Here is a 27,538-nt window from a genome sequence, read left to right as displayed (position 1 = left end):
AAGCACGCGTGTTTAATATCTTTAGGATTATGAGCCAAAAATCGGTGGAATAAAAACGTCGTTTTGAGCAAGTGTGTTGAAAATATAAATTAAATTGTAGATCTTTAAGATACAAAGAAAAAGAGAATAAGAAAAAAAATAGTAACTGAAACCTGGAAAATTTCCTAAAATGTGTAGATAAAGTTATAATTTTGCGAGTACGAGTATCACTCTCAAGAACAAATTAAATCTTCTTTCCTATGAAAATATTTTAAATTGTATTTATTTCGTAAAAGTGTTATAAGAATATTACATGCAGTACATAAGCGAGCGAGCCTATTATTTTGCTTGCCTTTATGGGAATTTAGTGTTTGTGTGTGCCTGTGTATGTGAGTGAGTGGGTGTGTCTGTGCGTGACTACCAGGAAAGCTGTGCTGCTGCGTGACTACAGTTACATACACTATTTTATCTACACACATATTATAAGTAAACTTTCTATGATATATTCACTAACCCAAATTACAGGGCATCGTTGCTCTCTTGGCGGAACTCGCGGATATGTGGTGGCGTCACCGAAATATTTTTATCGCTCATTTTACACGAAACTTTTGCTATAGTTACTTTAAAAACAAAAAAACATATTCATTTTATACTTAAAACGAATTAAAAGATAAACTTTACGTCAAATGGCGGCAAATGAAAACTTTTTCACGCATATCACGCATTTGTAGTTTTTGTTGTTTTTAATTCAGATACAAACTAGAGTCGGGGGCCTATTTCCGTATCATTCGATACAAACTAACATACGAGATAAGTATATCAAAATTGTATGCAACTGACATTTCATTTCGAACAAAAAGGCATCTCGTCTGATGTTAGAATAGGGTTCAAATGTAATTGTTTTTTGTTTTCAGAGATGTTCCCAATTTGAATGCATAACCAAATCGATTTTGATGTAGTTATGAAGCAATTAAAACATCATCACAGATAAGAAATTTGTTGTAACAAAACAGTTTATCGTAATGTTGGCCATTATTTACGGATTTTGAAGGCATCATAGAGGGTGTATGATATGTGCGTAGATAAAGTAATAACATAGTGTTAAACCAAACTGTTCACTCACGGAGAATGGGGAGAAATTAATCATTATCGAATACTCCTATGACTATCACAAATAAAATAAAATATCATGTGCTGCTGCGAGTACCTACTGACGTGGATCATGTGTGAAGAAAATGCATTTGTTTCTATATAATTTTATACAAACTTCACGTATTTTTTTTTAGTAAATATTTAATTAAAGCAAGAAATATTACTTTGCTAATCCGCGAGAAAATAACGTGTTAGTCAAACAGTGCTAACCCGTTATACTTACCTGCGTATTTTTTCATGCAATTAATGTTCCCACCCTCCCACCGCAAAAATAAATACGTAAATAAATATAACAACCCACCACCAAAAGTACAAAACTCGAGACGTGTTTCGCCTCTCTACGAGGCATCCTCAGGAGATGCTGGAGATGTTGACGGTCTGACACCCGACAACTGACTGAGCTGTCGTGAGTGAGTGAGTGATCTGTCGATACCCCCCGTCAGGGGGGTATGAGGGGCCGCTACCGCCTCACGGCTGCGGCGGCTGTCGCGGGTCGCTTCCCCACCGACTGGTGGGGTGGTCGAATGGCCGTCATTTTGGGGACGGTGTGGGTAGCTGGTGTAACTGAGCTGTCTAGAATGGTCGGCCATATTTATACCTTGACCAGACCAGTCCCCCTACTGTGCAAGTGTGAGTGAGATGGAAAAATTCGTAATAACGGCGATGACGCAACATTCAACTGTTCGTTAAGAATCATCCCCCTATTGTTGTACCTAATTATTTCCAACAGTTCTAGAACACTCAAACGCAATCCTTTCTCTTTTTTTTCTTTCTTTCTTTTTATATTTATTTGCGTATTTATTTTTGCGGTGGGAGGGTGGGAACATTAACTGCATGTAAAAATACGCAAGTAAGTATAACGAGTTAGCACTGTTTGACTAACACGTTATTTTCTCGCGGATTAGAAAAGTAATATTTCTTGCTTTAATTAACATGGATTTCCGCAAAGTAACGCCTGATTCTATTAATTATTATTAATTTTTTTTTTACTGATGGACCGTTACTTCCTTCTATTACACAACTATCGATATCGATAAAAGATTGACACTAGCAAGATTACGGCAGTCTTTTGTTTTGCTGCGAACATTCCGGGCTCTAGTTATTAATAAATAAAAAGTTTGGGTCTTTTTCATCAACTCTCCTTAATATTATTATAGTAAGTAAGCCTCAGGTTCAACACACTCGTTCACTTACCATATTTAAGATCGTTCATCAAAGTGGCGTGTAGGTTTGCAGAGTTGGAGGATAGATGCCTACAGCCAGATATACGATTGTGAATAATCGGTCTGGGTTAGTTTGTTTGGAAGTATATCGAAGCAATGACGAATGACATTATTATTACCAACGCTTCAACTCGCGCAATTAGTAAGCCAATAAATGTTTCGGAATCGTCGGTTACATTTGCAGATTTGTATCATTACGGTTTCAAGTTAACAGCTAAATGTTCTACGGCCCGCTCCGCGACGTGTTGCAACCGCAAGTGACTATATAGATCCTATGTCCAATATGCAAAACGAATGTGTTATCAAATCGCCTAGTTTAATCCGATCGACGACAAGCACTCTATAGATACCCTGGGTGAAGGAATCCTATGTCCAATATGCAAAACGAATGTGTTATCGAATCGCCTAGTTTAATCCGATCGACGACAAGCACTCCCCGCGTCCCCTAGGTTGCGAATATCAATTATAGAAATCTATATAAATTGACCCTGCCTACGAAGCTGATAGTCCCGGGTTCAAATCCTGGTAAGGGCATTTATTCTTGTGATGAGCTTGGATATTTGTTCCGGAGTCATGGGTGTTTTCTATGCATTTAAGTATTTATAAATATTTATATATTATATATATGGTTGTCTAAGTACCCTCAACACAAGCCTTATTGAGCTTACTGTGGGACTTAGTCAATTTGTGTAATAATGTCCTATAATATATATATATATATATATTTATATCTGAATGACTGACTGAGATCGTTAATAACGCGTGACTTGGGCCGTTGTTGATAACACAGTATCGGTAAGCCACGAAGATTTTTCATGAAGCATTCTAACGATGCTCTTCGTGTATGTAGGCGGCAGCAGCAGCAGCCGCAGCGGCCGCGCCGCTGCTCAAGTCGCCGCTCACGTCGGCGCAGCACGCGGCCGCGGCCGCCGCCGCCGCCAACTACGGCGCGGCCGCGCGCGCCGCCGCCGCCGCCGTCAGCGCCACGCCGCAGCCCACCGCGCTCACGCCTCTCGCAGCCACGTGAGTATCACAATAAACTTAAATAAATAAATAAAACTTTGGTATTTTCATCTATGGTAGGGCAAATTTGTATCAATCATGTCAGTGAATGTATCTTGGTTATATTTTGTGATACAGCGATTTTACTTAATGGTTTTATTTTATTTTTCAGGTACGGCAGAGAATACGCAGACCCGTACCTAGGCCACAGCATCGGCCCAGTCACAGGTTATGGGGTCAGTATCTAGCTGTTATCGTAATCATAATTAGTGCCATGTTATTAAGAGTATTCACTATTTGCTTAGTACAATATGTCATGTTTTAACTTTGCTTCATCGTTGTTTTCCAGACGGCGGTGTACAGAAGCGGCTACAACAGATTTGCGCCGTATTAAGCCATCGGAAGAAATTACGTTTTTTACTCGAATATGGATCTACCTTCGTTTCCTTTGCCCTAACATGACAATGGACTCTCTTTGTAAAGGTACAAACATAATTTTATTATATATTAAGGAAACAGTAATAGTGTTAGCCGGTTACTATACAAGCAAGCTTGGGTAGCATAGTCGCCCGCCGCCCGGGCGGGCTCAAGATACCAAAGTCATTATTAAACTTTCTAACACAAATAGTATATTAAGTTCAGCTGTTATTGTTTTCGTGTAATGCATATACAAGTGCGAGCAGCTAAAATGATGCATTCGACGGTTTTGATACTTGTAAGAAACCTATTTTACTCTATCGCTCATGTGAGTGAACCTACCTAAATTGGTAAATAATGTACGTTATTATTTAGTGTAGATGTTACACTTAATATGTAATTGACAATAGAAAAATACTTCATGTTATAACGATATTTAGTGAGCTTTGCACTTGCATATCATAGAAAAAATTGTAAATATTGAAACCCAATCGCATTTCGACTTGTTAGTTTACGTGTAAACATTTGGCTGAAACTATTCATTTCTTGAAAATTGTTAATATAGTTAGGAACTCTTTTTACAGCTACCTAACTTAGGTAACATTTTAGTTTTCTACTAATCATTTGAACAAATCATTGTTTTTAAAGCACCGAAAGTAGATTTTTTATCTATTACGTAGTATATTTTACTTTAGGAACTTATAACTATTTTATAAGTAGGTACAGGCGCAAAACTAACCATATTGGAACTGTTTTGAAATGTTTCGTGGTGCAAATATAATGCGGTGCCATCTACTTGGTTGTTATTTTAAAACATATTTTTCTAAAGTTACCTATGTATTACGTACTTTTTGATGTTTTACTTTATTTTGGGTAGTAGTAGAGATTCCTCGGTGTAAGTACCCCGTTCGAGTATAATTATGTTACGCGTTGTAAACGTGCCGCTTGGAGCTCGCGCCGCCGCGGGCGCTCCTACGTTCCGGTCTCGCTGCGTACAGCTTCGCAAACTTCCGTAAATGTTTTCTTTCCCATTCTGTTCATTCAAAAATTTAACAATTGATCGCTAGTTTGTAATTGATAGCATTTTATTTAATCGTAATCGTAGGCATAACGCTTATGTAGTGTATAAGAAAAGAAAGGAGCTCCATCGAGCTCTTACATATCATTGAGATTTCTCCTTGTATATTAATTTACACGATATTTTCATTAACGGTTTCTAATTTTGACAGCGCAATTTTAATATTTTTATCCGATTTATCTTTATTTTATTGATCAAACACGCGTTCGGGTCCAACCCTTTTAGACGTCGTAAATTTTAGATCAAATGTTTAAATTAGGATTGTAAATTCGCTCAAACTTTATACCAAAGCACAAAACCCATCGATTCATACGTATTGGAGCATTCGTGTCATTAATTTCCACTCAATAGATTTAGTAGTCTTTCAGTTAGAAAAACTTACAAAGTCTGCAAAATCACGGCATCACTCACAAGGCCCACGTTTTGCACCTTCGAGTAGAAACTACATGCGATACCCGCTTGCAGGTGTAAAACTGGCGTTTTCAGCCACGACACACAATTATCCGTAATGAGTTGACATGTAGTTTGCCATTTAGATTATTAATTTAACCTCACAAACAGTAGATCTGATTTTTGATTTATTAATTATTTTTAAGCTTTTCTATGTGATTTTTCATAATTTGAATATTCAATCGAATAACTACTGCCATGAACAGTTTTACTTAACTTTTCTAAGCAAACTCGATGATGTTTATTTCGCCGTTTCACATTTGAACATATTGAATTAGTAACATATCAAATAATATAGGAAAGTGTTGCCGCAGAAGGGATACCTACTTGGAGAGCCATGTAAGAGCGCAGTTAGCGTCTGCGAAGATAGCTTTAATTATTATCCACTTTTAGTATAGGGCGTCCACACTCACCCTCCGTAGTGAGTTGTCACGAGTCACGTTAGCGAGCGTAGTTAGCCGGCAACAACCATGACAAGTTCGGGCTTAGAGGTCTAGTCCTTCGCGCACAATCTTCGTTGTAATTATTATATTTGAAGGTGCTTTTGTAAAGGTTTCATGTGATAATTAAGAATCCAGTTTTGTGTACCTACTATACCTTCTAAACCGCGTTTTAAGAATATTATTTTATTGGTTCTACTATTCTATTAATTAAGCTATATTGTGTCATATTTTCCGAGTGCCGGTTATTTTACATTCTCTCTTTTAGCGCCACTGGCTATTTACAATTATTAGTTAATTATTAATCATTAGGATGTATCATTATTGTAGTCATGTTGCAGCTTCGAACAATATTTTGTGCTTTACTGCTGAATACTCATGCGTGTATGCGTAATTTTAGGAGGGTCTTAGATTTTGAATGTAACTGATTGTTTAATGCAATTTTTTTATGTAAAGTACAGGAAGAAGTACATGTGATTCGTCAGGATGATTTTTATATTTTTTGAAGTAGCCGTAGTGATGTCACAAACATGTTTATCTAGTGTCTGGAGCTAACGGGGCGTGTTCTGGGCGAGCGCACTCTCGCTTTACTCTACCGTCTATAATAAACAAATACTGGTACATGACAGTTTTTTTATCTTACCATATTTAACTACTTTACGCGTTCATAACTCGCCTCGTTATCTTTATTTTTTTCTCAGATTTGTAGATGATTTTTGAAATCTTATTAGAAAATCACAGAAGTCCTTAGTTTTATATAAAAGTTTCGTAATCTAAGCCAAATTGTTATTACGTGGAGAAAATCTGAATTTAAATAACATATCTGACAAAATGGTTAGTGTGCTACAATAAGAAAAGAAAAAAAAGCATCATGAACAATGTATAAATATAAAGTATGATCATTATAATAAGGATGATATGTATTTTGTAACGCGATTTGTTTCTCAGTTTTTATGAGATGTTGAATTTCAAACTGTTCTCGTTTCCGTATGCTGTGCACAAAATTATATCGATGGCTTCGATTCCGTAGTTACTAGATCTAAAACGAATTGTTATATTGTGCATAATACGGTCATATCAGTAGTGTTGTTAGCGACTGTAGGTGATTGCTAACAGCATCGCACGCGGCGAGTATGACTACTGTTACTGTGAGCACGCACACTGCTGCGCCCGCGCCCCTCCGCAATTTTGTTCAACACTGCATACTCTTTGAATAACCTTAACATACGTAACTCGCAGCAGGCTTATTTTTATCCATTGAGAAATAGTAATGTAAAATATTCTATTAATCTCTCCAACTTACTCGTAATTTTGCGAGTTTTTTGTCACCGGGCGCGGACGCATCTCTACGTGCTTTGTATATAATGTTACCGGCGGGCGACCGCTGCATGTTGTGCGATTGATTTCTGCCTTCGGGCCAATATTGTTAACGTAGCCAGAGTTATAAGTATCACTTGTTCGTCAATTGCACACGTCGACGCTGTTCAGTTAAGTAGTAGCGTACTCAGATTTCTATTAGCAGGGTTAGTCATTACGCCTACGTATCCAAATGTCTGATGTACATTTAAGATTGAACTCGTAGACCTGCCCGAAGCTCCCGGACATGCCGTACGTATGGCTGGCACGTCTATGAGTTCAATAAATTCGATTATTAAACGAGGGAACAGGTGGACGCAGCGCATACTAATCGTCAATCATTAAGTTAGAGAGGATGCGTGAGCTATGTTAGCGTGTGGCTTGCGACACAGGTGCGACGTGTCACATGAGCGGTAAATATTAGTTGCCTTCGCACCCCACACGGAAGCAAGCTCGCCGCGGAGTATATTTTTCGTAAGTAGTTGCCTAAAGGCAGTGACGAAGTGTGCGCTGCCGAGTGCCGCCGCCGGCGCAACGGCCGCGCCTGCGCGCCCGACGACCAGTATTTGAGATACTAGTAACGTGCTCAATTTCCGTATCTGTATGTTGTACGTATACCTAATGTTAAACGTAAATGTTTTAAAATTAACTAACCTACAATAGATTTGTTACATAATAAATGTCTTCCGTTTGGCACATTTTATAGATTCGTCGCACGTTTTATTGTTGCACAGTACTATTAACAAGTGATTTTGATTACTCGAGCCGAGTGCACAGCGAGCTCCCTAATAAGATTTGTGATAAAACAATTAGATTTTCGTTTCCCGTGTGGCAATTTTAAATAGATTGCAAGCTGATTTTTCCCTTTTATTGTAAATATTTTTTTCAATTGTGAAATATTGAATGAAGTGAATAATTTTAAGCCTTCGGCATTGTATACTCATTTACGTTATTAATAAATTATAGTATGAATTTCGATTTTTATTTATGAATCCACCCAACCCACCACTTGACTATCTTAACCCCCATAATTTTTTAATACATAGGTATGCTGAGAATAAATAAGCCCGATGACGATGCACTCAAGAAAAACTATAATTAGGTACACACCCGCCATCCTGTCTCTCACATTATTACCTTTCTTTATTAAAAATCAAACCGTTAGTGTGAATATTGGATAGCAATTAAAGCTATAGTCATAGTCCCATACTAGAACTACGGCCCAAATTTTAGTATCGTTCATATACGATATTTCTGTATTTCATGTAGGTATGTACATTATAAACGTAAGAAGGTACCTATGCTAATTTGGATCATAGTTGTGTGATGTCATGATGTGGGCTACAGTGGCCAGAGTTTACGGTAGGATGGTGTATTTGGGTAATTCCGAAAGAAAAAAAAAGAAAAAAATGGCGGATCATTCTGAAAAGGGACTCTTCTTACAACGGGATAAATACGGATACACACGTACATATTTGAAATATGATGACGCCTTACCTACCTTATTTTGTTTTTACGTACTGCCGTAAAATGTGTTCTCATTGCCACATTTATATGAAAAGGGACAGCTGTTAGATAGAATATGATAAGTAATATATGTATTCATATCTCATTCTACAGTTTCTTGCATTTGACCGTTTCAAGGTGGCTAGTAACACTTGTGCTAAGTATTTATAGGCACACGAAGTAAAAGCAGAGAACCGCACGACTGCCGTCATTGACAGTGCTATGAAAGGTAAAAAATACTAGCAAATTGTAATTCCGTGTGACTGATACTCATTAATATTATTAGAGCTGATAACATTGCAAGGCTCTTTGATAATGGTACCTAATCATTCTTTAGTATATATATAATAATTAAAACAATCGGTTCGCCGAGATAATCTGGTCGCGATAAGGGTTTGCTCGTGCGCCGATCGCGCAGTGCGTGGTTTGCCACAATCCACGATGTAATGTTGTGCTCACCTTGAACCGACTGTTGATATTGCGAACATGGTGCTGTGTCCCCCGTTCAGGTGGTCGTCGAAAGGCGGCTTTAACCTGAGCAACGCTGCACCGGCCGAACCAGACGAGCGACGTGGGACTATCGTAAGTCTATCACTTCTTAGTTTTGTGTGTTGCTTACATCCTTTATAACGTAGGTTTTAATACGTTATCTTTCACAAACTTTACACAGGTGCCTCGTATGAAGTGAATATTAATTAAAATAGGTAATTTAATTTTCGTGCCGAGAGATGTGTTCATTGTTCAGTGGAACGAAGTAGTGAAACAAAACTTCGGAAAATTGAAACAGCAACATTTGACTTTTCGTTATTTAAATCTCTCAAATATGAAGCACGTAGTACCTGCCGACAAATTAGGCTAACCTTTTCAGATTTTCAGTTTTTTTTTAAAGAAGTCTATGTTATTTTCTTTATGAATACTTAAGATAATAGTTAGGTATCACATCGGCTTAAATAGAGGATTAATTTGCATGATTTTTTTATTAGTTATCTGTTTGTCACGAGTAGTCTTAGTCAATAAATACTTAGCTAAAGTACTGGTTTAAAATACGGGACTGATAAGAGAGGTACAGTCCCGACATGAAATCCCTCAAATAAGCAAGGTAAATGACCTATATAATCTAGGAAAAGTAGGTAGTAAAATATGATCTTAAATAGTATATCTAAACTAAACAAATCTAACAAAAACGTACCATAATAGGAGTAGATTTATCGTTTGATTGAGAAGAATGTATGGCACTAAACTTATTCCCCGATTACTACGTTACTACGACGTCGTAACATTTAGCTGCACATTAGGTACCTACGTACGACTGTGCCTTTAGATACAGGCTACAAAATATTGACCCTTTGAACGCAACCGGCGTCCTAATAATAAGCTGGTACTGGTACTAACTGGTCGAAAATCTGTTAATAAAGTTCTAATCGCTTATATGTACTTACTCTTCACGTTTATTGTAGAAACCGGCAGCATAATTTAGTTTTTCTTGTAACTTCCCTCAAGAATTAGGTAAGTATTAATAATAGGTAGGTAGTAAAAGGGGTGTATAAATGTGCGTTAATTCGGCTGTCAACAATTCGCTTACCACATAATTTTTAAGAAAAAAAAAACCGACTTCATAGAGGGAGACCGGTGAAAGAACGATTACTGTTGATTTGAGATTTCATACAATGAAATTAAAAAGACAGCGTCCTACGCCTAATTATGTAGAAAAGGAGGTAACATGTTTTTTTTTTGCCACTGCACCCACCTTGACACATTTCAGATTTGCCCTATGGTTGACTGGTAAAATACCTACCCGCAATAGGGTATTCGACTGTATTTAAGATAAATTATTTCAAACCATGCATGAAATAAAGCACCAGATAATTATTAAAAAAACTTAATAGGATAGAAACATAAAAAATGTGCCTTGAAAACCTTACTGCTTGGGAAAAACAAATTGCCAAACGTGAACTATGCATCATTGAAGAGTTCCGTTCTGTTCATCATCAGCAATTCCACTTCATCAAATGTCACTTCTAGAAATGTAAATACTTGATTTGTTAATGAAAATACTAATCACTATATATATGCCTTTAACATTTGAGGAATTCCCTCGAGTCCTCATGGACCCCATCGTCAGAACTCGAACTTGACAAAAATTTGTCTTGAAAATCTAATTTGCTTAACAAACACAGCGAAGAGGACAAATCGCCAAACGTGTACTATGCGTCGTTGAAGAGTACCATTCTGATCATTATCAGCAGTTCCACTTCATCAAATGTCACTTTTTAAAATGTAAATGCTTGATTTTTTAAAGAAAATACAAAAATCACTATATGTATGCCTTTCATATTTGAAGAGTTCACTCGATTCCTCATGGACCCCATCGTCAGGACTCGAACCTGACAAAAATTTGTCTTGAAAATCTAATTTACTTAACAAACACAGCAAAGAGGAGAAATCGCCAAACGTGTACTATGCGTCGCGACGCGTCGTTGAAGAGTTCCATTCTGATCATCATCAGCAGTTCCACTTCATCAAATGTCACTTTTTTTAATGTAAATGCTTGATTTGTTACAGAAAATACAAAAATCACTATATGTATGACTTTCACATTTGAAGAGTTCCCTCGATTCCTCATGGATCCCATCATCAGAACGGGACCAATCTGTATATATATACATTCAAACAAAAAAATAATTTTCAAAATCGGTTCAGAAATGACGGAGTTATGGAGTAACAAACATAAAAAAAGAACAAAAAAAACATACAACAGAATTGATAACCTCCTCTTTTGAAATCTTGAAGTCGGTTAAAAATATATGACGCAGCACTGAACTTTGAGGCGCGGTGTTTTCTTTGACAGTAAACCTCTTCTCATAATCAATAAACATAGTTAACAAAATTAAATTCCCGGAAAAATAGCTGTAGATCTAAAAAAAGCCACGTGGCAAATGTGACTCCTTAAATTTTATCGATCTCTTAACTGACTATTGACCGAAGCATTAGCGAAGGACTCCGGGCATTTTGCTTTCGTAAATATGTCGAGATGTTCTCCTGTACAGGCCGCAATTCTAAACCGATTTTCGTGAAAGTTTGTGACCAAATTCTATGATCAAATAGTTTTTTTTGTGTCGATCCAATTTTTGCAAATTTTTCAAAATGTTGAAATTGGCATAAATTACTTAAGTGCCAATAGCGTCTATGGCGCTTAAGACCATTGTGAGTTCACTGTGATAACGAGTCAACGAATTAAGTATTTTTCACTTTTACACTTTCTAAGCTTTACGCGAGGCCTACAGCTCACAGAGCCAGTAGTCATAAATAGGTCAGCTTATTGAATTACATAGGTAGGTAGGTACTTAAAGTCCTTTTAAGAAATCACTGCTGAAGTGCTGACGCTACGAATTAAAATATTTTTCTAATCTAAATTCTTTAAATGAATGCTATTAATGATAAAATTATCTAAAACTTGATAAGAGTATTAAAAATCACTGCAATAAGAAGCAATTCGTACCAAATCCATTGAATACTTCCGTTCCGCACGAGATTGCGATTGTTTTGACCACTGCCAAAGCGAAGGTAAACAATGTTCTTTGTTGGAAATAGCTAAGATTCTCCAGTCGCTCACGTTGGGCAAGCTAGTAATGTTAGTATTAACTCGTTAATTAAAATTTTTTTTTATCTAAGATTCAGATATAATTGACACAATCGCAGAGCAAGATATGAGATAAGTATAAAACAATTACTGGGTATTCTGGGTCAGGTGTAACGTGTTGATACGTAGGATTAATATCCGTTTATATTGTACAAACTGCATATAATAGGTGGTTAGGTAAGCGTTAAGCGACGGTTCGCTTAACGCTTGATTACACAAAATACGATAGAACAAATCATTAAATGGTTCATTTTAGGTCCCTACGGTTCGTTGATTCTATATGTATATACCTAAGGTATCTACTTACCGACCAAGTATCCTGCCATTATATCTTACAAGCTGAAAAAGTAGGTACCTACATAGTCAAATTTATACAAACTATTTTTCAGAAACTAACTGACAATGTCGATGTCCCAATGCAAACCGTTAACGGCAGCGTCTCAAATGGCACTGCGGAGCATCGGCCACAACAAGATGAAGTCCAACAGCAGGAGCCAGAGATATTGGCCAAGATGTCCACCACCAGTTACATGAGCATACAAAGCGGGAGGACCACGTATAGCAGGGATTCAGATTTCGAAATGAATAGTAGAAGTAACAGCAGCACGGATATGAAAACTGTATCGGATTTCATAACCAGACCAGCGCACGCTGAACCGCAGCGCACTGAGCGCAAGAGAGGCATCATCGCGCCGCACGCGCCGCTTGACACCTCGCGCGCCAGTGTGGATCTGCAATACATGAAATATGAAAAGGATGAAAAGTAAGAACATATAACTAATAAGTTTCCGTAAGAAATCCCCATCTATTCCGTTGGCGGTATACCCCAAAGTCGCTGATCGTTATACGACCGGCGAACACGAAGAGACTTAGTATCAGTTGACGGACTGATCAACGTCACCCGGCGCGCCGCGGCGGATTAGGGTTTCTGCTCGAGAATTCACGAGGCGGGAAATCTCGAGAAATTCGTCCTTCGCCGAGGCGGGAAAAAAAAACTCAATGCCTCGAGAGCTCGAGAAATAAATCTCTTGTTATAGTAAAAAGAAAACACCCGTATAACTATGTTTTTTTACATTTTCAGGTACTTTTTTTTTTTTATACTACGTCGGTGGCAAACAAGCATACGGCCCGCCTGATGGTAAGCAGCCTCCGTAGCCTATGTACGCCTGCAAATCCAGAAGAATTACATGCGCGTTGCCAACCCTAAACCCGCCCCCCCTCATTGAGCTCTGGCAACCTTACTCACCGGCAGGAACACAACACTATAAGTAGGGTCTAGTGTTATTTGACTGCTGTTTTCTGTAAGGTGGAGGTACTTCTCCAGTTGGGCTCTGCTCTAGATCTGGAATGACATCCACTGGCTGTGCCCTACCACACAAAGCGAGATGACATTCACAATGCCCATACCTCTCTTTTGGACGTAGTTTAAGGACGTACCCGGGTCCAACGGGTCGTACTTAAACATTTATTAGTTAAGCAACCAAATAATAAACTGCCTTGATCCGTCCCCTATCGTTCTGGCTTCAACAGATTTTCATATTATGTAACTTTTGAACTACTTCCCTCAAATGTCTAAAGAATTCTACTTGTTTAAGGTTCATTACTATGCTTCCTTTAGCATTAGGAAAAGGTAAACAGTCTTGACGCGTCTTTTATTAAAAACGCTTAAAAAATTGTAACTATTACTTTTGAAAGCAAAATAATGTAAGTGAGTGTAAAGTGTAATATGATTTATAAATGTTACATATTTGCCTCGACTTATATTTCAACGGTGTTTTTCAATAAAAAGACACGTCAAAATTAGATCGCTTATCTTATTTCTAATGCTAAAAGGTGAATTAGAGGGCCATGTAATAATAATAACAAATATTACAAACCTAATTGACTTTTAATAAATAAGCACAATTTAGCAGCTTATTTGTATCTCCTTGGATTTCACGGGCCTATAAATCCCGGTCTTTTGATAGGCTTGCGTGGGGATATAGATCCAACACGTAGAGGAGCAGCTTTATTATTACGTTAAGTAAGTATATTACATAATAAATCTTCTGTAATTTGTCACATTGAGTTAAATTAATTCACTTGAATATTCTTGCCTAATAATTTTGTAGTTAATTTACATTTTTTTAAATACCTAAAGAAATACACTACAGCATATTACCGCCGGCGCGCACGCCTACGCCTATATTTTTTTTTGTTTGTTGTTGAATTTTTGATTATTAAGTGCAATTTATGAATTTATGGTAATAAAAAATTTACCATTTGTATGATTATTGATCTCACCTACGACTCCTATGCATCTGATTTGTAATAAAGCAAAAAAATGAAAATAACATCATGTATTTTGAGACTTTCCAAATTTCTCGAGTTACTCGAAAAACTCGAGAAATCCTGGTCGAGAATTCCCGTGCCTCGAGAACTAAAAAGGGCCGAGCAACCAGAAACCCTACGGCGGATTTACTATAAAACTTCTCATACAATAAAATTTAGCGAATGCTTTAACGGTAACAATTTGGTGCAACCGGTCTTTAACTTTAATGTCTAGAAAAATACGTACAAATCTATCTGTTTTCAGAAATTGATTTGGCAGGTTTACACTCTTAACCGACGTTTGTAACAGAAATAAAAAATATATGCAAAAAAAAATTACATTATATTAAAAGAAATAAATTGAAATTGAAATGTCCTTTTTTGTCAAATATCATTGTTGTGATCTTAAATTAGAATTAATACAAGTTCCATCATATTCTACCGTAAATTCGGTGTACAAATTTTTTTACTTATATCTATTTCTTACATTTGCATCTTTGGTAAATCTAATGAATGTGATCCAGAAACACTTTTCGAATCAGTAAATATGGGTAAAATACCGAATTTTAGAATAAAAAAAAAGTAATCCTTTGCACAAGGTCAAAAGTTGTGGTACAGTCAGCATCAAAAGTAGCGGATCAAACAAGGTTTCAAAAGTATCTACCATTCTGTAACAGCTTAACAAAATGTGATGGTTCTATATGTAGAACTAAAGACGGTAAAAGATATACTTTTGAATGTAAATTTTAGAGATTAATCTATATTTGGAAAAGTTATCCAGAATATCAGATACTTTTGGCGCGTTGTTTCATCCGATACTATTGATGCTGACTGTACCTATACACCAGACCAAAGTTTTTTGCACTTGTGCCTTAGAGTCCCTTGCGAGTGCGACGCACAAGATTCTCTACGCTCGTAATTCTATTATGTAATCTTTCATTTCCTCGAGACGCAAAATTAGCACTTGCACCAAAATAGTACATTACGATACAAGTGCGAAAAATAGGAAATTCGAAACGAGTGGCGATAAATTAAAACACGGCCGAAGGGAGTGTTTTAAATGGACACGAGTTGCGAATTACCTATTCGCACATGTATCGTACAACGTTTTACAGTACATATGGCCCTTTAAATGTTCGACACAGTAACGTAATATGCTACTTCTCGCACTAGTGCTATAAAGTAGCCCCATATGTACTGTAAAGTAACTTTGTAGTTTGACTATTCGTGAAATGGGATGGGATATTCCTGGTATAATGTAAGTAGGTAGGTAAATCTCCTTCAACAATCCCCCTTCACCAACGCTGATGTGGTCTAGATCTCTGGTTTCTAATTTGACTTACTTTTTCTTTACGCAAAATTATTTCATAATGGCCAAACCGGCAGGAATCGAGCCCTATTTTGAACACCCTGCCACTAATAGAGACGCCTAAGCGCTAGATGTATAATCTGGATTCAATATGCACTTTTTGTTATGTAGATCTGCCGAACAAATAAGAAAAGCAATAATGGCCAATGACTTTCTAAAAAATTTGATGGATGAAGAGCTATTAACGATGGTGGTGGAAGCGATGAGCCCACAGGTGTTCCAAGCCGTGAGTTTAATAATCCGCGAGGGCGAGTCCGGGAGTCATCTGTACGTATCTGCCGATGGACAGTTCGAGGTTCTAAAAGGCGGACAGGTTGTGAAGAACTTCGGGCCTGGAGAAGCGTTCGGAGAACTCGCTATCTTGTATAAAGCTAAACGATTTGCGTCGATACGATGTAAGTGATAAGTTCGTTATGAATACTTATGACTAACTCGCATTCTCATGTGTCACAATAAAAACCCCATTAATCTAATTGATTACGCCTCAATTGAAAGAGATGCGATAACGAGGATTTCTAAAATATTACAATCTCTTTCAGATTCTTACAGTAAACTTTGTACATTGATTATAAAACAAACATAATTTTATTCACCTTTTCAGAAAGTATAATGATAAGGTTCCGAGACGGGTTTCTAATAAATTAAATTCCTAAATAACGAATCAATTGCCTAATTAAAGAATTATCATGAATTCCTAGCCACTGTTTTTCCAGGTATAACAGAAGCCAAAGTATGGACACTGGAGCGGCGTGTGTTCCAAAAGATCATGGTGGGCAGCGGGCGGCGCGAGCAGGAGTACAACATGCGCTTCCTGGCCTCCGTACCGCTGCTGCAGGGCATACACCCCATCGAGCTCGCCAAGATCTCAGACTTCCTCAAAAGGGTGAGGAAATATGATTAATTCAATTATTCCTGAATTAAGAATTAACGTATTTAATTGCAGAAAAAATAAAACATATTCCGTCTTCATCAACGAAGTATGACTGAAAAGTTTAGTAACATTCAATGACCACAATTTGGGTGCACACAAAATTCCTTTGGCAGCGCTATTAAATTTCGAGAGCAGTGTGACTATTACTGTTTTATTTTGCAACATGCCTCAACCTTACAGTGCGGTCGCAATCTTCGATTTCAGGAGTTCTTCTCAGCGGGTACGGCGGTTGTGCGGCAAGGCGAACGGGGTGACAAGTTCTACATCATACGCGGCGGCACCGTGGCGGTGACGAAGCGCGAGGGCGAAGGCCCCGACCGACGCGTGGGCACGTTGCGCCGAGGCGACTACTTCGGCGAACAGGCGCTGCTGCATGAGGACCGTCGGCTTGCCACTGTAACCGCTGAGCCCCCCGGAGTAGAGTGCCTCACACTAGAACGAGGGTAAGGTTTACTTAAACAATGCGAGGGCGGTTCTAGTGTGTGCGTGGGCATGGGCAAGCTTTAGCGTGGTAATTGCTTCGGCAATTACCACACTAACCTTGCTGTGTGAGGCCTATCGCTCCACCAGGTTTCCTCCGAACCTATCGAGTACCTACAACACTAACCGAGTCTAAGGGCAAGAATCGGCATGTGGGTATCTAATTCGCGCCGTATTCACGCCAAATCTACTTACCATAATTGCTCTTTGCCGCAATTTTAAATTACAAATTGTTTTTTTTTTAATCCTCAGACCCTTCACGGAACTCCTCGGAAACTTAGACGAATTAAAGAATATCAGGCATTCCGTCCCTCCGCCACTGGAGCAAAGAAAGTCATCCCAAGTTAAGAGCGGTAATCAATCTACCTAACCTATTTATGTGTGTTCCTTGCTAAAACAATGCAACGTTTATTTTAAAAGCAGACAAAACATATCAATTCCAATATTTTAATTAAGGAAGCTGCTTTAATCCCACGTAGATAATTACTATTCTTAGCAGGCAGTTTCCGCTGCAATAGTTGTTGCCGGTTGAATTAACATTCAAGATCCACACAATTTTCTCGATAGACCTGCATGCCAAATTTCAGTTACTTAATTTTACCTGCCCGACCAGAAATAAATAATCATTGTCAAGAGGGCGCTGTTATTCTCATGTATATGGTGACATTTTAGTTTAGTATGAAAAAATTAGTTCCAACGAAATTCCGCGATATGGTGCGTAGGTGAAGTAAGAGAAACACTTTTACTCCACCTGACCTTACCTTTACTTTTAGAAAGTTGTGTTAATCAGGTACTATCAATTTAATAATAAGTTTACCTAGTTATAGGTAATATCCATTCGAGTTCAAAGTTATCCACTATTAACAGAATTTAAAAATGTAGGCAAATACTACCTACTTAAGTCTATTGTATTAGCAGTGTCTCTACGAGTATCACATGTTTTATTTTATCAGAATTTGAATACGTGGAGCTTAAAGACCTTGAGATTGTGGGCACGATGGGCGTGGGCGGGTTCGGGCGCGTGGAGCTGGTGCAGTACAAGCGCGACCCGAAGCTGACGTTCGCGCTCAAGTGCCTGAAGAAGGTGGACATGGTGCAGCAGCAGCAGCAGGTGCACGCTTATAACGAGAAGAATATTATGATGGTCTGCAACAGCCCCTTCATTTGCAGGTAATCCTCAAATTATCTACTTATAAATTAGACGTAATAAAGTAATAACAATATTAAAACAGGCCGTCATAATAGTTTAACTATTTGCTCGAGTTGAGTCATTTTTCTACGTTACCCACTACTTGGAAACTGTTACCAAATTGACCGAGTGATCGGGGGCATTGAAAATCAAAACCAACTAGGTACGCTCCGGGTGCTCTTCGGTTTTTTGGATAACAATAATATACACACATATCTATAGATATACGCAAATTCTAACACGCACCTAACAAAGGTTGTTTTAAAATTAAATTAGGAGCACATTTATATAATGTTTGCAACTGAAGCACTTGGACTCCATATTTCCCCAAACGGCGCAGCGCCTTGAAAATTTTCAGACTTTGTTTATAATCTGGCTCATCGCCAAGTCTAGAGAAATTGTAATGCATGCGATATTATTCAGAGAGCTATGGATTGTACAATCATATCGGCCAATGCAGCTTCACCACGAAAAAAAAGAAAGGTTTGGTAACTTTTTGGTTTCGTTAAACACCTTCGTATTCTGAATAACGTGTTATAAAGTGTAACTATACCCATTTATATAATACTTAGTACCTAAGTAGTAAGTATCTAACATCATCTACTATATTAAAAAAAACATAATTATAGAATGTCTGCAGCTCTGCCAGCAGCTTTACCGCGGTAGTTCAGTTGGTGGAGCGGTGGGCTGGTAACTCCGAGTCGCTAGTTCGAGTCTCGCCTAAGACTGTCAACTTTCCACTTTCCAAATGTATCTGTTTAATATAAAATAATTATATTGTGTACACAAGAGGGCGATTAATTGTATCTCAACCAACGCTCTCGTGCTAAGCCTACAGAACATTCAATTAATATGAACACTATATTTTAGGTTATACCGCACATTCAAAGACAACAAGTACATCTACTTCCTCATGGAGCCGGTCCTCGGCGGCGAGGTGTGGACGATCCTGCAGAAACAGCGTTTCTTCCCGGAGGCCACCGCGCGGTTCATGGCGGCTTGCGTCGTCGAGGCCTTCCAATACCTGCACTCCAAGGATATCGTCTATCGGGACTTGAAGCCCGAGAATCTTATGCTAGATAGACTTGGATATATTAAGTTGGTAAATAAATTAGAACTTGTTTGGAATATTATCGATTCGTTCGGGCCTATTTCCGCTAAGGCGAAATCAAATACTAGCGCAAGTTGCAATGATAGATAAAGCAGGAATTATGCTCAATCCATTTTTTTTTTTTTTTTTTTTTATTATGGCAACAAACAGTCATTACATGAAAAGATACAATAAATGGACTACGGAGAAGACAAACAGTGCCGAAACATTTTTCAAGTTATATTGTGGAAACATAGGAGTTGATACTGAGTGGTAAATAGATTCATCGTGCAACACAACAGACAGGTTTAGGATCCATTACTTTATATACATATATGTATATAATATATTTATATTGCAAACCTTCCGCTGTCAGTTAAGTTGCCGAAGTAATCCGGTTAACAGTGGAATTAAATGACAGTAAATAGGAAATATTAAATGATTTCTTACAATCTTTATCCTTCTGATACAACACACACACATATATATGTATATCATTTAGGTTTTACAATATTCAATGTTCAAATTATCGGGGATTTCAATAAGCAATTACGTATTTCGTTTTTATAAGTTAAAGTGGATACATTAAAAGGGTTTATATGCAAAAATTGATTATTATACATTTCAGGCGCACGGGAGAGAAAACAATTTTTTGTGTATTTTTTCTTCAAGTGGGGGGGTGAAAATAGATATTTTTTACGTGAGGAGCGAGCTGGACGATTACTACACGAAAGCCTTATTTTAGATAACAAAGTAGGAGAATCGATAAAATTATTTATAATTTTGAATAAAGTAGTCGCATCAGTCAGTTTGCGTCTATTTTCTAGAGATAGAAGTTGGTAGTGTTGTAGGGATTCCTGGTAACTTGAGTTAATACGAAAATTGCGATAGTTGAGTATTTTAATAAATTTCTTTTGGACTTTCTCTATTCTAGATTTATGGCACTGAAAGTAAGGGCTCCATACAACACTACCGAAGTCTAATATGGATCTTACAAACGAAAAGTAAAGTATTTTCAAAGTTTTATTGGATTGAAAGGGTTTACCGAGTCTATTGATGAGGCCTAAATTTCGAAATGCTCTTAGAACTATTTTATCTATATGTGCATTAAAAGATACCTTATCATCCATTATGATACCTAAATCTCTAATATTAGTAGCACGTTTCAGTGTATTACCACAAAGGTCATAATTAAATATTATTGTTTTTTTTTTTTGCGGGTATAACTGATGACAGAGCACTTATCAGCATTTAAAAATAATTGATTTTGTAATCAGTATGACGACAACGTTCTAAGATCATCCTGCAAGTCCCAACAATCTTTGATTGAGGTAATCCACATTGTTGTAGGACATTCGATTTTGAGCCGCAATTCTTTGTGTAGAGATGCATTTTTGTTTTAAATATGATGGCAAGTCTGGATTAAGGAATTGTACGGAGGCCAACCCATAGGTAATACAAAATTACTGCCTAGGTTTCTGTCTTGGAAACAGATGTAGACATAAGAAATGAATTACCTAATACGGTCACACTTTAGGAGCCATATGACTATGTCATATGGTAATTAACGTTATCGTTTTCTTTAAATACTGCTTTTATTTGTAGGTCGACTTTGGATTTGCGAAGCAACTTGACCCAAATGTCAAGACGTACACTTTCGCCGGCACGCCCGAATACGTTGCTCCAGAGATAGTGCTAAATAAGGTAAGATACATGTCTGTCTACCTACTCGTACCTACCAACAGCAATAAAAATAATACAAATACGTCAATCGTGCGTGTCTGTTACTGCCGCGAGGTAAGTACCTAAATCGGTAGGTATATTTATTTTTAAAGCATTTTATTAACCACCTTAATTGGGTAGATATACTCGTATTTGTTTGTATCAAATCAAACCTTATAATGTCCAAAACAGTTCAAATTAAAAATACATTTAGTACCTACTGCACAAAAACTTGTTTGCGGTTCTTTTTTAACACGAGCTACTGCCTCGTCATCGAGAAGATTTTAATCGACCCAAACTTGATGAGGTTGCATCTGTATTACATCCGTGCATCCGTTCAGTTCTTCGTCTTCGTGTAAATCAACTTTATACACTAAGGGCCTGTCTCACAATGTCCAAGTAAAGTATTGGGTAGCTATAATTAACAAATAAATAAATTGCCGGCTAAAACTTCCTACAAGACCTAGCACTTTATCTACCAGTTAAGATTATGAAACGTCAACGATGACTTCATTCGTCAGATAAGTGGCAAGTAGCTTATTATTCAGAACTTTACTTGGACATTGTGAAACAGGCCCTAAATATCATTTGACTCAGCTCCAGCATGTAGTACACCTAATTTAAGTACCTACAGCTTGTATATTTGTTTGATGTATCACTTGTATCAGGGCCACGACCGAGCCGTGGACTGCTGGGCCCTAGGCGTGTTCATCTACGAGCTGCTGGTGGGCAAGCCGCCGTTCCGCGCGGCCGGCAGCGACCACATGAAGACGTACACGCTGATCCTGCGCGGCATCGACGCCGTGCCTTTCCACCCTCGCGTGCCCAAGTCCGCGCAGATGCTGGTGCGCAAACTGTGCCGCGCCGTGCCGGCCGAGCGGCTTGGCTACTTGAAGAAGATGATGGACGTTAAGAATCACAAGTATGATTTTTTTTACATTAAAGGATTTATCATCAACTTCGATTGACAACACGACGATGTATGGTTTTTCAACCGGCGATATTCGTTTACGCTTGGACACATTGAAAAACCAGACATCATCAAGTGTTGTGTGCCGACCGAGTTCTCCTAGTCCTAGTGGGGTGCTAGTTTGCAAAAACAAACAAGTTCGAGTGCGGGTACTTCGAAAAACTTGCGCAGCTGACGTTAATGCCATTTTCGAAAGTAAGGGGTCATCCATTAATTACATTACTCGTTTAGGGGGAGGTAGGGGGTCAAGAAAATGTGACATGTTTTGACAAGGGGGAGGGGGAGTCACAAACTTAGTGACGTCACTTTAACTTCAACAGTATTTTTAAAAAATAATTATTCGCTGTACAGTTAAATAACGAGTTTTTAGAACGATAATCGTTTTATGCGATTAATTTTCTTTCCTAGTTGGTTTTGGGTTATAATTATTAATATTTCTTTTGTCCAAAATAATTTGATAAAATATTAATAGAAACAAATTCGATTCGCCGTTTTGTTAATTTAAGTTAATTTTTGTTGAAAAAAAATGCAAAATATTTGACGTCACACCAGGGGGGGAGGGGTTTGCCAAATGTGACCAAGTGTGACAAGGGGGGGGGGGAAGGGGTCAAAAAACCTAGAAATTCGTGTGATGTAACTAATGGATGACCCCTTATAGGTACGCGATCGTGAAAGTTTAAATCATGGTTTGACGGCGATTGTTTTTCGACAGATGGTTCCTCGGGTTCGACTGGGAGGCGCTCCGCGAGCGCAAGCTGAAGGCGCCGCTCGTGCAGCGCGTCGCCAGCCCCACCGACCTCTCTAACTTCGAGAAGTATCCCAAGGAGAAACTGCCTCCGGACGAAACTTCCGGCTGGGACCTTGAGTTCTAGAACAAACTGTTTTTAACGAGTGAATAAAAACAATATTAGGCCCTTTGCTGAAGCGGGTCGATTTCTTATCCATCTAGATTACCTATTTTCTTTCACGAAATATGTAAAATCTTGAAATAAGATATGAATACAGATGACATCGTAAAATGGGCTTAAAGGGTTTTAATGTTGCTTCAGCATAAAAGGTTCGAGTAGAGCCTGTATAGGGCCTCCCAATTAAGTTAGAACGAAACTCATTCAACAAACAATGAATATTATGCGTTTCTAAATGTAATTATTGACATTTAAAAATTGTGGATATTACACAGATGTTTATTATTATTTTAGTTCCAAGTTGTTTCATTTCTCCTGAAGTAAACCGACGTATACAGGAGGATTTTTGTACACGTCACAAAATTACCGTTTTCGACTGATTTCGAACAAAGTCCATATGTATCAAACCGAACCCAAGTTTTATTTGTGTTTTCATCTAAGACCGCTAAAATGTGATAAAAAAAAACCTTGGGCTTCATGAACTGCGCTTGTTTCTGATTTTGTGCGTACAAAATTGCTAACTGTCAATCTCGGTCCTATAATACGTTCACCGAGATATACAAAATGCTCCCGGCAGCTTTGAAAACAAAGCAAGAGTCGAAGGAAAGCCGGTGCAGCGCGAGAATGCAGGTCAATAGGCGGAAAACCTGTGCTAATAGCGCCGCACCGCATGCCCTTCACCGACCACGGACAAAAACCTGCCGCACCATGACATTGGCTTAATGCGACCCAGCTGACCAACATTACACACATTGTATGTACCTGTAACACATATATGCTGCCGACTTTATGATAAACCTTTGTAACGCATCTATCTGTTTTGGGTCAAGAATCTGTATCGATGGCACACATCTGTTTCAGTTTACTCACATGATTGCGTCATTGGCAAACAAACCGGTGTTTGTTTTCCCTTCCTGCGTTATTAAATTCCGTCCAGTTCCAGTTTCATCGCATCATGACCAATAAAGGGAAACAAATTGTTTTTTCAACAAATCTTTAGGTGCTTGCAAAGTTATAACGAAGAAAGTAGCTATGCAAAAGATTTGCGGTTGTAAAATTTATTATACATGAGAGGAGCACGCAACTCCGAGCATCTACCTGTGCCGGCTGCATTATGCATGAAAGTGCACTAGAAAAACAACCAGTTATAGTGAACTATATAAATCGTTGGTTGCGCTGGTAGGTCGGTCACTGCATCCACGCTAGCGGCTGCGGCGGCGGCGACGCGGAGTCGCCGTGACGCGTCGGTCCCTCACACGCATGCAAACTGGCGGCTACTCAACTCACTACTCAGTCACACAGCAACCGGCGCCGCGAGTACCGATGTTCCTCCGCCGCGTTTAATCCACCGACGAATATACACAAACCGCACAATGCTAACTGAATGAACATGAACATCGGCATCCGTATGCAATGGAACGTATTACAAAAATGAGAGTGCAGTGAGTTGAATCGTTCCGGCAGTGTTGTTAAAAGTTGTTTAGTTTTAGGTGAGTTTGTTTTGGTTGTGATAACAACATCGCGGCCCAGGGAAAACGCTACAGTAAAACTTATGAAATACTACAAGGTTTATTTTATGAATTTGATCACACATGACATACGCTTATAGTTACATTAAACTACTACTATCTTAATACTAACTGCGAATAAGTACAGTTAGCAAATTGAATTGAAAGATAGAAATTAACAGAAGGATAGAATAATTATATTTCGAGCATTACGAGTATGAATGATACCTTCATCACATCAATTGCCAAAAAACGCTAATCAAGTAGCAAATTTGGTACCTATATTTACCTACTTGTACTCGGTAAGTATATCTCTTCCTTAATCACAATTCCGGTTAAACGTTGTTTTGTTAGAGTTGTAACACAAATAAGAAAAGTTTCATTTAGTGTCATTATTGTGTAGAAAATGAGATCGCTTGTACAAAATAAGTCTAACAGTTTGCCCTTTCATTTGCATAACATGATAAAAAACTGTTGTAATTTGGCAATTCATTCGCTATATTCATATGGCGATGGTTTACAGTTAGGCCCGCTTCCGGAGAGAGCTCTGAACTCAGCTGATTTTCCCACTATTGAATCATTAAGCCATGACACGAGAAGATACCTGTCACCTTTTACTACAGGAAGGTCGGATTCTCATCAGTCGTCACTAAGTTGTACATACCTATTGTTTACAATTATTAGTCCCCTTACAAGAAAGCAACATCTAGTTTAGATCTTAACAGTCATAGTTAATGATAAGGTAAGTGTTGTCATTAAAGGGCTTGAGTTAAGTACATCCCGGTTGATAATTGCGTGGATTTTGAGTGTGGACTTTATATAGGTAAAGTAATATTTTTTTTACAAAGAAGGTAAAACACTCCACTTCACTTCACTTTCTATATTATACAAATTAATCAATTAAATCATCGTTTTAGGTAAAAGGTTTTTATTTGTTATATTTGTACATGTTCAAGATGAGGGACCGATTAAGTAGATATGGTAAATAGTAGATTTGAAGTAGGTATTAAAAATACTACTCATCACGAGAGATGTCGATAGCAAGAAAATTATTTTATTTCATGTGCAAATACGCAAGTATCTACGTAGGTATATGTATTTACAGATTTTTTGCTAAGAATAAGCTCAAGTTAGATTTTAATTAAATCTCTTTGACGGTCAATACAAGGTCTAAGACGAACAACCTTACCGACGAGATGCCTTTGAATCTTACTCCACGGGCACAATCATAATAATATTACCCTTGTTGTTGGTTTGTCAGGTTGTACCAAGTAAGAGGTACCTAATACTTACTCATTATAATTTTTGGGTATGATTCATCACTTAGACCAGCTTACAAATTTTATGGCAACGAATTTTTAAAAATCCGTACATTAAGGCCCCTAAAGTTCGTGTTCTTCTCTTCTCTCAGTCTCAGTGAGCGTGCGCGCCGTGCGTGCGTGCTCGGGACCGTGGATTCATGTTTTGGAATTTTAATTTGTTGTAAGTTTTAAAAAAGAAAAAAGTAATCGCTGATTTCCCTCAAAACTTAAATTGCGCATTTTTAGAAGCAATTTTTATCCTTTTATCTTTTGTGCAATTAAAATTGTTTCGAATTTTTAAAATCCGTTTTAGACCTATGTTCGTGGTTCGCGGTTCAAGATTGCTAATTAAATTTTTGGCAACCGTATTAAATTGTTATCTAAAAACGCGATACGATTTATCAAAAACTCTGCTCGCTGAACCTACGGCACCTTAAGGATAAAATACTGAACTGAATCACCTCCTGTGATAATTATCAGATAAGTATGTCGTATTGAGAAAAAGCAAAATCTTGCAAAAAAAATAAAAAAAATCTTGCAATCTTGTGAAATTGGCGTTAAGTTTGTTTGTTTAATTTGCAAGTCATGTCTGCTGTAGTAATTAGATATATCTACCTATTCATAGGTCCATAAAATGGATGCAAAATCATTGAATACGGACTTTAATATGCAATGTCTTCCTGTTACTCGTAAGTAGGCGCGGTAACGTCGTTCACACAGCCAGCGCCATAAACCTGTACGTATGGCTAGGTATACTCGTACTAAGCTGGGACAGTTTTGTATTTATTTAAAGTGAGAACGAGAACATAAGGTAGAAGTACCTACTAGTGTTCGACGCTGCACTAGTCACCGACATGGGCACTTTATTTCATAGAAATATAGGCTAAATTTGAACAACGAAGATTTTTCTGTATTCGAACTTAATCCTTGTCACTTTGACATAAAGTGCCCATGTCGAGTACTAGTGCAGCGTCGAGCACTAGTACTTCTACCTTACATCTATTTTACCTTACAAAGAGATAAGATTCTCTCAAATTTCTTATTCTAAACAAACCGTCATCATATCATCATTCAACCCACTTTTTTGGCAATTTTGAGGGCGGGTAAAGTTATCTGAAGTTTCGCCAACATTGCCCACGTCGATTTTGTATGGGAATACAGCTCGTAAGACGTTGAAACAAAGTTCAGTTAAAGATAAAAGGTAATCCTATAGTTCTCTTTTTAAATCTTACAGTTAAATAAGTTGACATCTGTACAAAATGGGTGGATACCTAGCCGTTTTCTCATTTTTCCATACAAGATCAAAATACAGGGGGTTCCCATTCAAGGGGTTATTCTACAGCTTATTTGGAGTGATTTAAGTCCAGTCAACCAGGGGTCAAAACTCATTGGTTTTCAAGTTATTCAAGATTTTAGATTTTTTTAATAAATACCCGCTTTTTGACCTAAAACTAGTATTTTTTTTTAAATTACGTATTTTTCAAATAAAAAAAAGATTTTCCGAATAGCCAATGAATCAC

The 27,538-nt window shown here is 37.8% G+C and overlaps 3 protein-coding genes across 9 annotated transcripts in view; all 3 read left to right on the top strand.

Annotated features, from left to right (window-relative positions):
• The window catches only part of LOC133521326 (RNA binding protein fox-1 homolog 3), a 164,450-nt gene extending 156,381 nt beyond the window's left edge, over positions 1-8,069 (top strand). For all 7 annotated transcript variants that reach the window (XM_061856235.1, XM_061856230.1, XM_061856232.1 and 4 more), the window contains 3 exons: positions 3,205-3,377; positions 3,529-3,592; positions 3,706-8,069. In XM_061856235.1, the coding sequence (XP_061712219.1) occupies positions 3,205-3,377; positions 3,529-3,592; positions 3,706-3,750 (282 nt within the window). In that variant the 3' untranslated portion in view covers positions 3,751-8,069. The remainder of the gene's footprint in view (positions 1-3,204; positions 3,378-3,528; positions 3,593-3,705) is intronic.
• An 842-nt stretch (positions 8,070-8,911) lies between these two features.
• Positions 8,912-23,502, top strand: LOC133521323 (cGMP-dependent protein kinase 1-like). Its single transcript, XM_061856224.1, has 11 exons — positions 8,912-9,185; positions 12,633-13,006; positions 16,034-16,317; positions 16,636-16,805; positions 17,058-17,296; positions 17,586-17,686; positions 18,287-18,503; positions 19,393-19,624; positions 21,218-21,316; positions 22,003-22,256; positions 23,017-23,502. Exons 1-11 carry the CDS (start codon positions 9,090-9,092, stop codon positions 23,174-23,176), a joined length of 2,226 nt encoding a protein of 741 aa, XP_061712208.1. The 5' UTR covers positions 8,912-9,089; the 3' UTR covers positions 23,177-23,502.
• A 129-nt stretch (positions 23,503-23,631) lies between these two features.
• LOC133521319 (ATP-binding cassette sub-family C member Sur) overlaps positions 23,632-27,538 on the top strand; it is a 33,713-nt gene continuing 29,806 nt past the window's right edge. The window contains exon 1 of the mRNA XM_061856218.1: positions 23,632-24,699. The gene's annotated coding sequence lies outside the window, so the exon portion shown is untranslated. The remainder of the gene's footprint in view (positions 24,700-27,538) is intronic.

Source organism: Cydia pomonella, chromosome 9 (genome assembly GCF_033807575.1).
Source record: "Cydia pomonella isolate Wapato2018A chromosome 9, ilCydPomo1, whole genome shotgun sequence".
NCBI lineage: Eukaryota > Metazoa > Arthropoda > Insecta > Lepidoptera > Tortricidae > Cydia > Cydia pomonella.
The sequence above is the reverse complement of the archived record's forward strand: the minus strand, read 5'-3'. Positions and strand labels throughout refer to the sequence as shown.